Source organism: Dipodomys merriami, unplaced genomic scaffold (genome assembly GCF_024711535.1).
Source record: "Dipodomys merriami isolate MVZ:Mamm:240054 unplaced genomic scaffold, mDipMer1.0.p SCAF_29, whole genome shotgun sequence".
NCBI lineage: Eukaryota > Metazoa > Chordata > Mammalia > Rodentia > Heteromyidae > Dipodomys > Dipodomys merriami.
The window spans coordinates 3,429,491-3,447,330 of NW_027204381.1; the positions used below are offsets into that span (position 1 = coordinate 3,429,491).

Consider the following 17,840-nt stretch of genomic DNA (forward strand, 5'->3'; position numbering starts at 1 on the left):
GCCCAGCATTCAAGCCCCTCGGTGCAGGGTGGCGGGTGGAACAGGGAAACCACCCGCGGCTATTGATTATTGGCCTTATTCTACACACCCTCACGCCGGCGGTGGGCCGCTACAGCTCTGGGAAGTAGGAAGAAATGCTGGCTTCTCTCTCTCAGAAATTACCCTTAGCTCAGCCCAGAGCCCAAAGGAGAGCCCAGAACCAGCTCCTTTGGCATTGGCATTTGCGATCGCCTTTCTCCATGGTAGGTACAGAGAAACCTTGGCTCGGTCGACTCCGATGCGCCTCGGGGTACAGTAAACGCTCTTGGCTCCAGCCCCCCTCCCAAGCCCCATCCCCACCCAGGCCGGGCAGCGGCTTGTGGGGGGATGCCCCAGTCACCCCCCGGGGAGGGCTGGGTTCCGCCCATCTCCCACTGCTCCCGGCCAGCGGGTTCCCTGCTCTCCTTCTGGTCCCACTAAGTAGAGCAAAACCCAGGGTGCTGGACGAGTCCTGGCCCGCTGTGCCACTGGGCATGCTCAGTGGCGGAGTAGGTCCCGGGGCCTCGGCCCGCAGGCTGCAGAGGTGGCTGCTCCGGGGTGGGAGCGCGGCGCAGCCCCGGGGCCCGCGGCGGCTGGGGCGCTGCCAGCCGCCTCTGCAGCTGTGCTGCGGCGGCCGGCCACCGGAGGGGGCGACCCGACGTCAACCTGTTGTTTGTCCCGTCCCCGTTTATCAGCGCGGCGCCACAAGGAAGTGCGGCACGCACACGCGCTGGAAAGTTCAGCATGCAGGAAGTTCGGAGCGGGCTCGGCGTGTAACCGGGCGGCGGGGCGAGCGCGCGGCGGCGGCGGCGGGCCAGCAGCGGACCCGCGTGTTTTCCCGACAGCCACGCGGTCCCCAGGTCGCTCATCCCAAATGCACCGGCTCATCCTCCTCTGCGCTCTAGTCTGCGCCAACTTCTGCAGCCAGCGGGACGCTGGGGCCACCGCGCAGAGCGCATCCCTCAAGGCTCTGCGCAAGGCCAACCTCCGGCGAGACGGTAAGACAGCCGCCTTTACTTTCTCCCCCAATTAAAAAAACAGCACCTTGGTGGTTGTCACTGCACTTTTCCTCCTTCCTGCCCCCCCCTCCTCTTTTCAGTCTTTCACACAAACTCAGACTGAACGCTCTGGGTTGGGGAGGGAGGTTTTCTGCTTGTCCCCAGTCCTGAGAGTCCCCTCCTTCCAGGGGGACCGAAGCTTAGAGAAACCTCTGCACAATCGGTTGGACGCCAGGACCCCAAACCTCTACAGTTGGCAAAGGTTGCCGCTGCGCCACCCTTTGGTCAGGCTTTTATCCTTTTGGACCAGCAACTGGCAGAGACCAGGTTGGGGTTAGGTGCCGGAGTTGATAGAGTGATTTATTGTTTAAAATGTATTTTGGCAGGAGTGGGGGAGGAGAATGCTGAGTTTCGGCAATGCAGTTGTATTTGAGCGAGTATATATTAATAGTTTTAGATGAGTGTGTTGCCTTTTAAGTCTCTTAAGTGACTTTTCCCCATTGGAGTGCCGTAGGGCTTAGACACTCAGGAATCTAGACCAGGCTTCTGGGCTGTTCTCTGTACCGTGGAAGGACCTTCATGGAAGGTTTTTGCAACTGCTTGCCAAGAATACACCTCCTGACACCTCCAGACAGCCTAAGCAAGGTCTCAGGCAGGCTTGTTTGTGTTCCTTTAATCTGGAGGACATCTGGGTCATTGAGTCCAAACTCTCAATTGCTTAATTTGCTTCTGGGGCCTCTATCAACATCTGGAGTTGATTTGGTCTCCATTCCCTGCTGTTCTCCTCAGCAACTGCAACTCTTACTGCTGTGTACCTGAACTTCCCACAGTTTGTGGGTTTGGGGTTTTGTTTTTGTTTTTGTTTTTCTACATTAGATCCTTCTCTCCTGCTTGATTAAAGTTCTAACAGATTCTTCAAGGAGCTCATTAAGCTGTACTTAATGGTCAAAACTGATAATGTTGGACTGTTGTATGTCTTTCTTGATAGGTTCTTAATTTAGACTTCACTGAAAGACTTTCAGTGTTGGAAGAAATAAATAGAAACTTTGTTATATTTTCTGATGACAGGTAGAGGCTGGATTTCAGCCTGTTCTTGTAATTTGAAATGGTAAAATATGTAGCAGGATAATTCACAGAAACTTTAGAACTGTGTATTTATATAAAATAGTTCAGCAGTGAATTTTTGATGACCTTCCATGTTAGTTGAAGCATAGATACTTCTTACTAAACTTCAAAAAGGTTTTGGGCTCAAGATCAAACTTTTTTTTTTTTTGTTCTATAATGTTTCTTATAGGTGCAGATCTTCTCCTGGTAGATTTTCTAAGCTTGTACTTTATATGCCCTTTTTGCTGCATAGAGTAAAATACCCTTCATGATTTGCATGACTTCACAGCCATAATTTTGTAATCCTTAGCCTGCCAAGTATCAGTTACAAGAAGTCAAGGACAGAAAATGCAACCATTGGCCATTAACCCAGGCTTCTGACTAAATCCAAGTAATAACATTTCTGGATTTTTCCCAGTTTTGTCTTTTGGACATATCACCCATTTTAGTTTGTATTGTTAATTCTCTATACATCTACCTAGTATATGTGATAAATGGTTTGTTTCATCATTTTTTTAACATACCTCTAGATTTCTTATTTCTTCATATTGTAGATAAAGTTGTTTTGAACTTGCTCAATACACACACATTTTGGTGGGATTGCTCAATATTTTACTGAGTAGAAATCTCCTCTTACACACTAGACTGGGAAGGATAGAAAGGTAGATGCAAAAATCATTTTCCATATAGTAATAATAAATGCTCATAATGGTGGTAGTTTTAGAAAAATTGAAATGACATGGTTTTTCTTAAAGCATGTGCATTCCAAAAGACAGGACAGGCAATGATGTACCCACAGAGGTAAGATTGAGTCCCAGATTTTCCTAAAGATCATTGAAGAAGACACTCTTCTTGCTCTTTTGAGTATCAGATTAAGTCAGAATATAAGAATCAGGTGAGGATGGAGCTCTGACTCAAAGTGGTAGACAGCTAACCTTGAACAAAAGAGCTCAGCGACAGTGCCCAGGGCCTCAGTTCAAGTCCAATAATACACATACATACATGTATTCATACTACATTCATACATACATACATACAAAGCAAGATAATTAAAAGAAAGAATGAGGTAAACATGTGTAAGGAATAGTTTCAAGGGTAAGATGAAAAATGAAAATCTCTAAACATTAAGTTGGGACTGTTAGAAGATTTGGTTCTCAGATGTTAAGACAAGATGCCAGTGGTTCACACCTATCCTCCTAGCTACTCAAGAGGATGAGATGTGAGAGCCTGGAGTTGAAGCCAGCCTGGGTAGACAACTCCTTGAGGTTCTTATCTCCAGATTACCAGCAAAAAAGCCAGAAGTGAAGGTATGTCTCAAGTGGTAGAGAACCAGCTGTGTGAGTGTGGGGGGAAGAAGCAGGGGAGCCAAGTGAGAGTTGTAAGGCCCTGAGTTCAAGTTCCACTCTAGCCACCAAAAAAGAAGAATGTAGGAGGTGACAACAAAGCATTCTTTGTGTCATACGGTTGCTCCTGATAGCCAGGTTGGTTGTTACCCACTGTTGGGTTGTAGTCAAGAATGGAACAGTATTGGCAGGTTTTCAGTAAAAAGAGCATGAGGGTGAGTGTGTGGGATTCTGTGTAGTCTGACACTAAACATTATGCTTAATGGCTCCAGATCCCCAGAGTAGCTAAGAGATGACATGATATGGAAGCAGTGTTACTGATGTAAGTGGAATACCTACTGTCATAGGAGTGTATATGGTGTCATCTCCTACTCTTCTAAAATTTTCCATCATGATGTGTCCTTGCGACAAACTGACATCTCCAAAGAGACCTTTTCATCTGGCAGAATAACTGAAGGCAGCCCAATAGAGAAAAGTAGTTGAATTTTGCCCTTGCTTCCAGGAGGAAATGAGATCTTCTATAGCTAAGAAAGCTTAAAATATAATAATTTTCAGTAATTAAGTGTTCATCATCATTCTTGTTTCATACTGGTTTTACTTTCTGTCTCTGAGAGAAAAATCTTGATTTAGCAGTAACAGCTACATCCTCTTATTTTAATGCCTTTGCAGTTGTGCTTTGATGACACTAATTGGCCACAACAGATGTTACTATTCAGAGTGTGGGTCCAGAAGTGTAAAGGTAGCAACTAAGTGACACTACTATTTACTTATTTTAAATACAACATGGCCAGTGTAGGTGATAATATTTAATGGAGGTTCTGTTTTTGGTTGATCCTAAGGTTTGAACTCAGAGTCTGAGCTCTTTCACTCAAGGCTAACACTCTACCACTTTGAGCCACAGCTCCACTTCCAGTTTTCTGTTGGTTAATTGGAGATTAGCAGATTTTTCCTGCCTGGGCTGGCTTTGAACCACAATCCTCAGATCTCCTGAGTAGCTAGGATTACATGCATGAACCATCATTATCCACTATCCATCCAGGTTCATTTTGAAGAGAGGGTTTTACCAGGTGTCGGCATGCTGTGTAGTACAGGAAACTGTTAGTTTCTGAATTAATGAATGTCATTGAATGACAGTGAGATTTGCCTACAAGATTTTACCCTTCATTAAATGAAAGTGAAACCACATTATTTCAGAGCAATAAGAGTCAGACGATGAACAGAACCCCGGAGCCAGTCATCAGTTCTGGCCAGCAAGAACTTAAGCATGCTGTCATACAGGTCTCTGGCTTCACAGCCCACAATTCCAACCTGGGAAGGACATGTGGATCTCTTTCTGCCTTTGTCCTTGAGAGCTGAGTCATAGTGCAGATCATCTCCTTTCTGGAAAATACTCTTGACTTTCCATTGTGAAATTGATCTAGTTAGTGTCAAAAGGCAGTTCTTGAATAATGGGATAAAAGCATTTCTTTTTGTTTAAAATTGGAAAACCTTTTAGTAAAACTAGTTGCAAGCTGTTTCCAGCTCATCTGTGCTGACCATTTAAGTGTGACATTGACCTTTCACAAAAGGTCTATCTTACAAACATGAAAGGTAACATAGCAGTTCTTTATCCTGAATTCTGAAACTGAGCTCTAGTGTAGTGGTTATTTATTTATTATTTCCTTCTTCTGTAGTGTCCACCATGTCTTTTGCTAGATGCTTAGTTACCTGGTACAATAGAAAGTTCTGCCATCTTGGAAGATATAGTCCAGTGGACAATATAGAGATAGTTGTCTACAACTATGTAGACCAATGTGATCATTAACAAGAATTGCATTTGACTTCTTGGGTGCTTTGCATAGTGTGAAAATTCTAGACAATATGTCTGTCATCTAGCTATAAGGGAGGCTTACATCAGAAATAAGGTGGTTCCAAGCAAACCCAGGCAAAAAGTTAGGCATGGTCATAGTATCTATCACCTCATCTATGACAGGAAGTATACTTCATGGAACATGGTCCAGGCTACCCCTGAAAAAGTTCAAGACTGTATCTCAAAAATAACCAGAACAAAAAGTGCTGGAGTTGTGGCGCAAATGGTAGAGCATCTGCATAGCGGGCATGAATATCTGAGGGCAAGCTAAAAAAAAAAAAAAAGGTAATCTTCTAACTCAGTACACTAGTACCAAGGCTGCTAAACATGTAACTCTAGTTTTCCACCTCTTTGTCAGGAGAACATCCTCCTACATTTGTCTGGACTTGTGTTTTAAATACTATGTTGGAGTTCATCACAAGATTTTTTTTTTCTTTCTGTGTTGAGGACAGAAGCTAGATCTTTGCCTGTGCTAGGCAACCACTCTACCACTGAGCTATACTCCCAACCCCAATAACAAGATTTTTCTTTGAAAAAAAAATTCTCAGTTGAAGTTGTGAAAGCACAGTGTAGTTTCATGGAGGAAAGATAGTGAGTTACAGGACTCCCCAAGTAGCTCCTAACTCAGAATAGAGAAACTATCTCCCTGAAGGCAAAAGCCTCTAAACTGAGGAATGAGTTAAGACATTAGAGACAGAGGGAAGAGGAAGTGGAGTTTTCCAGTAGAGATAACAGCGGAGACAACAATAGAGATAACTTGTCAGGATCCAGAGGAGAGAATTCAGGTAAACCAGTTTGCTTAGTGCACAGCCCAGGAAGAAAAGTGAGGGAATTTATTTTTTTTATTTTTATTGTGAAAAAACTGTACAGAGGGGTTACAATTACATGGGCAAGATAATGAGTACATTTCTTATCAAGCATTGTACCCTCCTCCTTTGTTTCCCCTTCCCATCCCTTCCAAGCCTTCCCCCTCACCCAAACCTCCCCCCACTCCCCTACCAAAGTTGTAAAGTTTGTTTTCGACATGACAACTTGTACTTCTCATTGTTGCAACAGGTCCACCTGTATCCTTATTTAAACGACTTGTTTTTCCCCTTCCCCTCCACAAATTATACCGACATCAAATACAGTGAAAGCAGGGGTTATACTGTGGGGGAGGGACATATAAAGCAACAAAGAAATAATCATATAAATGCGTTAGAAAGAAAAAAACATTCAAATACATATCTTAGGGAAAAGTGAGGGAATTTAGTTCTAAATTGGGCACAGTGGGAAGCCACTGAAAGATGACATTAGGATGCTGACGTGTCCATTCTGTTTGAAGGCTCAGTGCTGTTGTTCCTGAGGAGAAAGCCAGGCCTGTACTGTTTTATGTCTACTGTGTGAGGAATTTGTGCACAGAGTCATTTCATTTGCAATTTGATAGTGGAGGACTTGAGTAGCTTCCTTAGTGTAGAATTTCCAAACACCCATGTCCAGTGCATCCTGATACTTTTGTGTCTCCTCATCCCAGATGCCTATCTGAAGCTCAGTGTGGTAGACATGCTGTCCTAAGCAGGAGCTGAGCTCACAGTCAAAAGTGTAAAAGGAACCTGTCTAGTGTTAGACAAATATTTTAAATCATGCCACATACCCCCATTACACCATTAATGACATCTAAAAGGGAGGGAGCATTAACTTTTGTAGAGGCACAATTTGAGCAGAAAAACTAAAGACACGGGGGGGGGGGTGGTTAATATATAATAACAAAAGGGGCGAATACAAGATAAACATGAACTAAGAATGGTCTGTCTCCTCATACAATGTTTTAGGGCCAAATAACTTAAATGAAAGCACAGAAAATACTTCAGCCAAACCTGCATATTTTAATTGGAAAGAATAGTTAATAGGCTGGTTTAGATACATGAGTTGGTAGACTATTTTATGGAGGGCCAGTATGTATTTTAGGTTTTCAGGACAGATGGTCTCTGTTGTAATTACTCAATTGCACCACTGTAGCATAAAACTACCCACATAAATTGTATAAATTATTTGGATGGTTGTAAGACTTTTTAAAAGCTAATAAAACTTTAATGAAGTCTCTAAGTTTTATTTATACCAACAGACCGTGGACCTGTAGAGCACATTTCACAGAGAATCCACATGTTCTGAGGTTGCAATGCTGGGTTGATTATACCAAGATCAAATTCAGCAGTGACAAGTACAAAGTCTACTTTTTGGCTAGAAGAGCTGCCTAATCATAGCATCAAGCTCTGTGTTATGATTGATAGGAGAGAGAGAGAAAAAAAAAGAGAGAGGGGGGAAGGTAGGTAGGTAGGTAAGTAGGTAGGTAGGTAGGTAGGTAGGTAGGTAGGTAGGTAGGTAGGTAGGTAGGTAGGTAGATAATATGTGTACCTATCATTATCTTCTAGCTGGATTCATCAGGGAGTGATGTGGCTAAATGTTAATAATAAAGTAGCATAAACCTGGTATTACCTTTACTTTGTCATAGTCAAGGAAGCAGCAGTGTTCTTGCACTCAAGCATACTGCATACTGGCCAGTCTGTGTTTGAGTATGTTGTCCTTTGCATGATTTTGTCTTTCTGTCTTTGTTAGTCTCATGAAGTGATCTCTAAGGTCCACTGCTCTTCTGTCTTCAAACATTTGTCTCCATCCTCTCAGCCAACATTTGAAGATGAAAATGTTATATTATGCTGGGCACTGTAGCTTATGTCTGAGTTGAGATCTGAGGATTGCAGTTTGAAGCCAGCCCAAGCAGGAAAATCTTTGAGATTCCTATCTCCAATAATCTTCCCAAAAAGCTGGAAGTGAAGCTGTGGCTCAAGTGATAGAGTGCTAGCCTTAAGCAAAAAGAAGCTCAGGCTCAGTACCTAGGACTGGCAAAAGAAAAAAAAAAAGATAACTTACCAACTTCTACAAATGAAACATTTTTGGACCAAATAGTATGTTCTAAAAGTTGATATTGAACAGAGAGAATTATTTTCCTTATTTTATTGAGGCTTGTTTATTTTTGTTTCTTTGGCTGGATCCTGTTGGGTCTTCCTGACTGCCTTAGAAATACTGGTATGTTTCCTTAGGCTTGAACTTCAACCTTTCTTCTTAGTCATCTCACTGATCCTCTCTGGAGTACTAATTACTGCTTGTGTACAAATGACACGTAAGTCTGAATTTTCTACTCCTGCTCTTGACTGAGTTCTAGACTTATCTTTTCACTGTAGTACTTCCAGTCTGTCATGAGTGGTTCCGCTGAAACTGAGTTTCTCCAATATAGTAAATGTAAATGGGAAATTGTTTTTTAAATGTTGGGTTATTTACTCACTGGTGAATTCCTTACTAGTGTTAATCTTTTTCTTCTTGTTGTTTCAGATGCATCATGATTTTTTTTTTTGTTTAGTGAATGTTCAGTGAATGTACTGATCAGGTGGTTTCATCCCTGAGTAGGAAATATGCAGCCCATGAGCTGTATGGGGCAGGTGAAATCATTTGGCACATTACAAGGACAGACATATATCTTTCTTATATGCTTCTCATCAGCTGCCCACAGATGTCTGTTTTTATTGATAATCTTGTATGGCCCACTTGAGAATCATGTTATAAATATCCAAATGGTCCTTGGTAGAAAAAAAAGATTCCCAGTCCCTGCAGGAAATGCTGTATGCCCAGCTGTTTATCCCTAGGTGTTGATCCCCATTTTTATCAGGACGCCTATGGTGGGACTTTGTCTGTGTAGCTGATATCTTCAGACATATGTATGCTAACCAGTATAGATGAGCTGACTGATTTATGGTGGCTAAGCATCCTGCCTATTTCCTTGGCTAGCACAAAGAAGCTCAATAAGGATTCATGAATCAGAAGATCAGTCAGTGTCTTTTTACAACAGATCTTTTGGCCACTAGCACTCTCTCATGATCAGATTGTAAAGGAAAGGGAGTTGAAACTCTGAGTCTAGAGTGACGGATTTCTGCCTTAACTGTCTGGGTTGTTGTTACATCATTGACAAGATAGGAAATAAAAGAAAAAAGAATGAAAAGATTATAGAGATGGAAAATCAGTTTGTGACCCGTTAGGATATGCTGCAATGTCTGTGGAGCAATAAGAGCCTAGAGGTAAAAAGGCATGAGAAACTATGTAGTTATGAAATGCTTTCACAGGAGCATGAAGCAGTCAACTATGTATCCTCATGTTTTTAAAGGAAATAGTATTCGTGATTGTGAGTATACATAATCACTTCTCATATCTCTCCTCTACTTTTAGCATGGCAAAGGGATTTCATATCTGTTGGAAACAGTGGCTGGGATGAAAAGATTGGTTACATTTTCTAAAAGTCTTCATTACACAATCCTAAAATGGCACTACCATTTAGACTGTTACCTTAGGCATCAGCATATCTAATTTCAAATTTATGAGAATGAAATGTGCAGGATTTTTAACTAGCATATAAAAGCAATAGCAAAAGTACTCTTCACATAATACTGATTAAAATGGATCCTTTTAGTATAGTATTTGAATGCTTTCATGAAGTTTTTGCTACTTAATGAAAGGATCCAAAAGAAAGAAGTAAAACTAAATTAAGAACAAGCCTTAAAATGTGAGTCTGAACTTTGGAAGAGTAAAGAAAGATTTGTAGATTTTCCTTCTGTTTATGGTTATAAAGAAGCTTGTTACACTGTGTTATTTACACAATACTAAACAAGAGAGTTCTTATTTAATGGAATGAAATTAGTATATATTTTCCTTAATGACTAAACTACACTGACAAAGTGAATAAACATACAATTAAAAGATCTTAAAGCATTTGTTAATTTTCAAAAAAAGAACTGAGCTAGAATGGAGTAAGAGCTACTTGAAATTTATATATAATATGTCATTAGGTTATCTAAATAGCTCAAAAAGCCTCAAAAGTCTTTCTATTATCTTATATCTTTTATTTAGATTTTTTTTTACCAAACCAAGCTGCAGTAAACATGTATGCTATTCATTCAGTCAACAAGTGTTTGTAAAATACTGACTACATGCAGAGAAAGAGCTATAGCACAGCAACGATTAGTGTGAAGGCACAGTCTTCACTCAGTGGGAGCTTTTTAATTTGAACAGAGAAAATAAACTTGTGAATAAACACAACCTAAGCCAGTATCATATAGTGTCACAATTATGTGACCTACGGTTTATGTTTTAGATTGTTTTATTTTTAGACTCTCAATATTAAGATTCTTAATATCAAGATTATAACCATAAATCATGGGTCCTAATATTTAGTTCAGAAAAAATAAAATGGTATTTGTTGGGCTATGTTCAGCACAATCTTTTTGAAGAGGAGAAGCCAATTTATTATTACTATTATTACTTTAATTAAAACCTGAACAGAATGCCCTTATGTGTCCTTATGTCCTCTTATGTATGCTCAGATCTTAAACTAGATATTACTGAAATATACATATCAGTATGTTCACTCAATTCCTACCTCAATAGGACTTAACTTTCTAATTGATTTTTTTTTTTTTTTTGGCCAGTCCTGGGGCTTGAAATCAGGACCTGGACACTGTCGCTGAGCTTCTTTTTCTCAAGGCTAGCACCCTACCACTTGAACCACAATAACCACTTCCAGCCTTTTCCGTTTATATGGTACTGAGGAATCTATCCCAGTGCTTCCTGCATGCCAGGCAAATACTACCACCAAGCCACATTCACAGCCCCTAGGACTTACCTTTCTAATGTGTGATATGTAGTATGATTACTTGACCGCTGGATGGCAGTAGACAAAGACAGCTTTCAGAACTATATATATTTTTCCTCCTCTTGTCATGGAAGTAAAATAAACTAAGGGACTCTCGTGTATTCTAAATACAGTTTATTTTTTTAAAAACTCAAAAATGGAAATCTCTCATTAATATTCAACTATCCCATTATGTATGATATCAATAAAGTTAGAGATGATTAAAACGTGGACATAACTATTTTACAGCTATCAGTTTACTGATAACTATTTTAGACCTTTTAACATGTCTACTTTTATGCATATGTAAAGTACATTAAAATCCACTTTAGAAACATGGACTAGTTATAAGTAATTTTCAAAATGGTGAATGCATGTTTTCAGCCATGGGTTAACAAATTTTCTTTGGATATGTGATCAAGTAGCTGGCCATTGCTATTACTAGCTAGGCTAATGAATTTATCAAAAACGAGTTATTTGGGGGAACAAAAGCATAATTATAATATCATAGGTGGGAAATCATCTGCTGAGAACTTTGTGACTTTTGTGGTCCTGGGGCAACATGGCACAGAATGTGGGCATGTGAAAGAAATTGTACAGCCATACAGTTAGTTCCTGTCACTTACTACTAGGATGCTGAGTGGCATCCTCCCATAGTCAGAAAAATTTGAAAATTGTAGAACCATATCTAATTATTGGTACACATAAACAATGTGTTTGTCTTTGACAAGCATTTTAAAGTAGTGTATAAAACTGACCATTTCAAGAGACTGTTTTAGAGAGGGCTGCAAAAGCACATACCAATAACTATACTAGGTGAATAAAGAATCTCAAAAATCTCTACTTTCATCCAGGAGCCATTCAAATTCATTCTATATAGCAAAGAGTTTGTGAATGTGATTTGGTTAAAAATTATGAGAGGTGATAACACTGGATTGTATAGATAGGACCTACGTTGAATCATATGTGCCCTTCTAGAAGAGGTTCAGAGGAGATATCAGCGTGACTACAGAGGCAGAGATTTGAGTAATGTAGCCACAATCCAAGGGATGCTGGCAGTTACCAGGAGCTGAGACAGGCCAGGCTCTTCTGTGGAGGCTGCAGAGGGAGGAAGGCCCCACAAATAGGGCCTGATTTTGGCTCACTGAAGTCTATCACAGATTCCCTAACCTCCTGAACTATTAAAGAATACGTGAGTTGTCTTATACCAGTAAGTTTGTGATATTTTGTTTCAGCAGCCACAGGAAACTAATACAAGATCTTTGTTATGAAAGTTGAATAATTGAATGGCCCAATTGGTTGAGCCAACCTTCCCAACCATTTATAAAATTTCTCGGCCTTGTAAAGATATTTACTATTTTATATTTTGTTTAATAGTGGGTTTATTCTCTGCCTTTGAGAAATTTATATGATAAGCCACATTTCTACTCTACCTCCTGATCAGAAAAAAATGAAAATATTAGATCCAAATATTTACTTTTCTGATTATGCTAGGAGCAAGCAATGATCCTACTTTATTATAATTGATTATTAAAACTTTCCTCTTAACCCAATGTGTCATTCATTTTTGGCATATCTGTTTATTCATTTGTTTATTCCATGAAGTTCTGTTGTGAGTTCACTATGTGTTCATTTCAGAGTGAAGTGTGCTGATGATGCACTAATTATTTTGCTAATCAATCCGTGGTAATCATGTAACAATAGCTACCATGAAATAGTACCCATTGCTACACAGGATTTGCTGATAGAATGTACTGTATATACACTGATAGAAACATGCTCAATGATGTTCGAAATAGATGTAGATGAAATGTTTGTGTATGCTAATATTACTGGTAATCTTGTGGATAGGATAGAATTCAAGAATTCCAGTTGAATTTCTGAGCTTAGGTCTTAGCTGAAATTGAATCCAATGTAGTGAACTTTATCTTAATGTTTCTATTAGCCACACAGGAAAAGCAAAAAAGAATGAAATGATGCCGATGAATGAAGGATAACCTGGGATTTGCTAAGATTAAAATCTGCTCTATGAAAAACATTGCCAAGAAAGTCTAAGTCAAAATACAAACTGTGAGCCAGGCACAGGTAGCTAATACCTGCAATCCTAGCTACTCAAGAGGCTGAGATCTGAGATCAAGGCTTGAAGCTAGCTGGGGCAGCAAAGTCCATGAGATTCTTATCTCCATTTAAACCACAGACACAACACACACACACACACACACACACACACACACACACACACACACACACACACACACACACACACACACACACACACACACACACACACACACACGAGTTGTGGCTATAATGGTAGATCACTAGCCTTGAACCCAAAACTCAAAGACAATGCTCAGGCCCTAAGTTCAAGCCCAAGGCCCAGCACAGAAAGCAAACAAAAAATAAGAGTGCATGGAATTAAATTTAATGTATTTTATTTAACTCAATCTGTATTCAGATATTTTTGAATGTCCAATAACTTTAAAAAATGTTGAGATTTCTTTTAAAATTCTTTTTTATCATACTAAACCTTCAACGGCTGCCATACATTTTATACTTAAAACACACTTGATTTCAAATATTTAATATTGTATGTGGCTAGTCATGACCAATTTAGACAGCAAAGCTCTTGGATAATAAAGTCATTTACTTAGACCGATCCAAATTAGTATTGGTCTATTTCCAACAGAAAAACTTAATTTATAAAAGCTCTGTGTCCCTTTCCTTGTTTCAGTCTTGCAATCAATAGAGTCACTTTTTAAGAAGAGTAATAACAGCACAGGCAAGTTTTATGTGAGGTATATTTTGTCTAGTTATTATCCCAACATTGGTAGAGTTGATATTTCTAGTTACTTTCATGTATTCCTTTAAAGAAAAAGAAAAGCTTACAGACACCTAATAAATTCAAACTATTTGGTCTTTATGCCAGGTGCATTTTTTTCCTATTTGAGAACTGTCTTATGAAAACAACTGCTGGCACTCCGTTCCTTTGCCCTGAATGTGTAGAGCTGTTAAATCAGCATTCATTCCTTGTTATTTCCAAGTTAATTTGTCTTAGTCAACAATAATGTTCTTTTTGGTGAAACATTTGACCATTTTATAAAATTATTCTTTCTGACTAGCCAGTAAAAGATCTGTGAAAAGCAGAATCCTGCCATCTGAATTGTTTTTGGAGAGTGGTAACCTATTATTTATTTAATACAATTTTTTTACAGAACAGTACATCTCTGGATTTAGAGCTCTAGTCTGCATTAATTCAAACTTGCTATTTCCTATTTGCTTGCTATTTTTAGGAAAATTAAATGTTACAAAAACTGTTACACTTTTAGGTTTTCAGATCTTATACTTGATTTGTTGCCCAAAATTTAAAGGTAATAATGATTCACATAGAAGTATAAATTATTTACATTTTTGCTAAGAATCTCAGTACAACTCCTACCCCTCTTGGTTCATTCTTTGTTGACAAGACACTTATTTTACTTATAGGCAAGCAAAAATATTATTTTATCTAGCAAAATGTCTTTTAAAGATGTCTTGGATTTTTAAACTGAGTTTTGAAACATCTTGTTAGATTCTTCTTCCAGAAGATTCCCATATATAATGGTGCCCTATAAAACTTTCATTGCTATAAAATTCATTTCTTTTATTTGCTAAGAACTCAAACTAAGTTGCCTATTTTGATGTCTCATTACATGAAGATCCACATACAATGTGCCTCATTCTCAAAACAACTGTTAAATCTGAAAGTCCTGTCCAAAGGAAGAAACTCCTTTAGAATCCCTTCAACAATTCTGTGTCAGCACACAGCATGACTCTTATGTTGCTGGAAACATTTTATTCAAAAGGCATTTTCTATTGTTTAGCAAGGACATGCATTTTAAGGAACAGTCACATTTTTAGTACACACTGGTACCTGGTATACATCATTCTCATTTAGCTCTTCTTAGAATTGTATCATTTATTTGTATTTGCATGTATTCTGTCTTCCCTGGAGGATATCAGCTATGAAAGGATATGCCTACTTGAATAATGGCTAGGGGAGAGGATGTACTCAGTAAATACGTGCTGCCTGATGATATGAACATCAGTGGAGTGTCTCCAGAGGAAGTTCAGACTCCTACAGGAGGAAGATGACAGTGCCAGCTTAAGTTGGTTGCTTAGTAAGGCTTAAACTTCAGGTCTCTTGATTGGCCCCCTACAAAGCCCTACTACTTAATGCAGCATTTATAATTTGGTGTTCTTTGTCTTTAATAGACATTTAATAGACATGTGTCAGACTCTACAAAGTCAACATAATTCTTTGATTTTAAGGTACCTATCTTGCCGTCTGAGCTTTGCTCTGAAATACTATGGAAAGAAGTGAAAATGCACTTTATGAACAAATTAGTACAGCAGGAAACCTATCATTTCCAGAGCTGGATTAACCACACTGAAATGGAACAGGAAAGATCCTCAGAGACCGGAGCCTCAGTGCTTGTGATGTTCCTATATTGTTTCCCTGGTCCACATTTGTGCTCCTACTCAGGAGACATACATATGTGTTTACTCCCAAACATATGTCTTCTAGTTTAACCATTACATAACTCAATTAAATATTTTGTGATACAGCAAAGTATGGAGGTAATAGATTTTTTGTCTTTATCGCTTTTTAGTTCAAGGTATTGTTCAAACTTTAATGGTGAATTGCTTAAAAATGTTATTGAACTAATATATTAGTCTGCTTAGGCTCCTGCAACAGAGCACCTCAGACTTAGTGGCTTAAACAATAGATACTTATTTCTCCCCATTATGAAGAGGTTAGGAGGGAGGCTGGGATGTCCAAGATCACAGGGCCTATAAACTCAGGTTCTGGTGAGGTACTATTTCTGGTGATCAGATGGTTGTCTTCCTGCTGTGAACTCATGTGGTTGTTCCTCTCTGGATATGCAGACAAGGACATTTCTGGTGCCTTGTTTATACAGGGACACTCACCCTATTGAATAGGAGAGTTACCATTATGAACCTCTTTTAACCTTAACTACCTCTCCAAAGTTCCTGTCTCCAAATATAATCACACTGGAGGTCAGGAATTCAACACATGAATTGTGGGCTTATAGAATGGAAGGGATATGACTCAGACCCTAACACTTAAGGTATGAGTGAGGAAACGAAGCTGTTCTGTCGAGGGTAAAAATAAAGTTAAGTAAATCTTTAAAGTCTGAAGGGCTCCATGTATAAATGTCTGAAGTGTCTTTGTGTTTTTCTGTGCTTTCAAGAAAGTACGATTGGATAAGTTATGCATGGGGGTCAGTTAAGTGATTATAAAGCATTTTATCAGCATGAAGCATGCTCAGAGAAAAGGCCTTTGTACCTCATCAGAACTTGGTCACAGGAATGTACATTTGTATGTTTGAAGCTGGAATGAAACACAAAGCTCCCCACTTCAAGTAGTACTTTTAACAAACAATCCCAGGACAATTTCAAGTACGTGAAATGAGAAGGTTTTCACCATGTACATGGGGAAAATAATATATTAAAGAGATGCATGTATTGTACCACGTACCATCCAGTTTAGATCAACAGAGGTTAATGGAATTCATTAACTTGAAAAAAAATTAGCCTGATGAAAGAACTGCATAGAATAATGATTGAGGGTAATAAGACCTTAGCTGAAATCTTGCCCCCACAACTTGCTGGTAATGTATTGTTGGGAAATTACTCAACCCTCTCAGGATTCAGAGAGTAAACAACATCAACAGCAAATCTTCCTATGTTATGAAGTGAATGTGAAGATCAAATAGTCTGTGTGAAGAATTTAGCACCATGTCAGGGAAACAGCAGCTTAGCACATGATAGGGCATTTAAATACTTATACTAAGTTGACTATTGTATTGAGGGTATTTTGGTATATTTCTGAGTAAATTTAAATGGTAGAAGTTTGGGGCCTGTCTTACTACAGGTAGTAATAGCAGCTGTGACTTGGTGTGTTTTTGTAATGACTACTTAGACTCAATAATTTGTGAGCTCTAGATGGCCACTGAGAAATCCTGGCCATTTTCTTGCCTTATAGTTGATAAAGCCTGGGTCACAAAGTAGTTCAGTACAAATTTTAAATATGAGTTTTTATTTGTTTGTTTGTTGATTTTTTTAATGTCTCCCACACAGCCATGCTGACTGACCTACAGTATTGCTCTTCCTACAGTGCAGTAAATGTCACTGTTGAATCACTGGTATGTCTGCTGTTTCCTCCCAAAGGTGTATTCAACTTGGACTTCTATATGCTATATGTATCTATTACTTTCAGCATATTAAATACCAAGTAGTGGTAAGAATTGTGAACTTGTAGGGATTTTCCCCCTTTTATTGTTGTTTTTTCATCTGAACCTTGAAAATTTAGGTCGAGCCAATTCACAGACTGGTCATGGAATGCTTCACTTTTTCAGCTGTCTGTTTTCTGTGTATAAAAACATGAATCTAAATACAATTGAACACTGGAATGAAATCCATTCCTCATTTGCCATTCAAAGCTTTCATGTGTAAAAACAATAGAAATTGGTATTAAGGAAAAGGACAGAAACAATCTGTTTTAAATAACCTTAGCTGTATTTGAAAAGTAGACAAATCACTTTTATAATGGAATCGAGAGAAAAATAGAAAACATTTCCTGGCTTTTAGTAATGCATTGAAAGTGAATTTTGCTTGATTCACCCATTATTTACTGAGTCCCTACTGTGTGCTGTTATCTGATAGAGCCATGGTAGTATAAAAGAAACACAGTTCTTGGTGTAATGAAACCTATGTGGTCTTGAGATTACCAAGACTAGTAGATTATATGG

At 39.0% G+C, this 17,840-nt stretch overlaps 1 protein-coding gene across 3 annotated transcripts in view; it reads left to right on the top strand.

The window, feature by feature from the left end:
* The first annotated feature begins 225 nt into the window (after nucleotides 1-225).
* LOC138838829 (platelet-derived growth factor D) overlaps nucleotides 226-17,840 on the top strand; it is a 165,191-nt gene continuing 147,576 nt past the window's right edge. For 2 of the 3 annotated variants that reach the window (XM_070038198.1, XM_070038200.1), the window contains exon 1: nucleotides 584-1,016. In XM_070038198.1, coding sequence (XP_069894299.1) covers nucleotides 893-1,016 — 124 coding nt within the window. In that variant the 5' untranslated portion in view covers nucleotides 584-892. Of the gene's footprint in view, nucleotides 243-583; nucleotides 1,017-17,840 lie in introns of those variants that run through there. The other variant, XM_070038199.1, reaches the window with a different exon arrangement.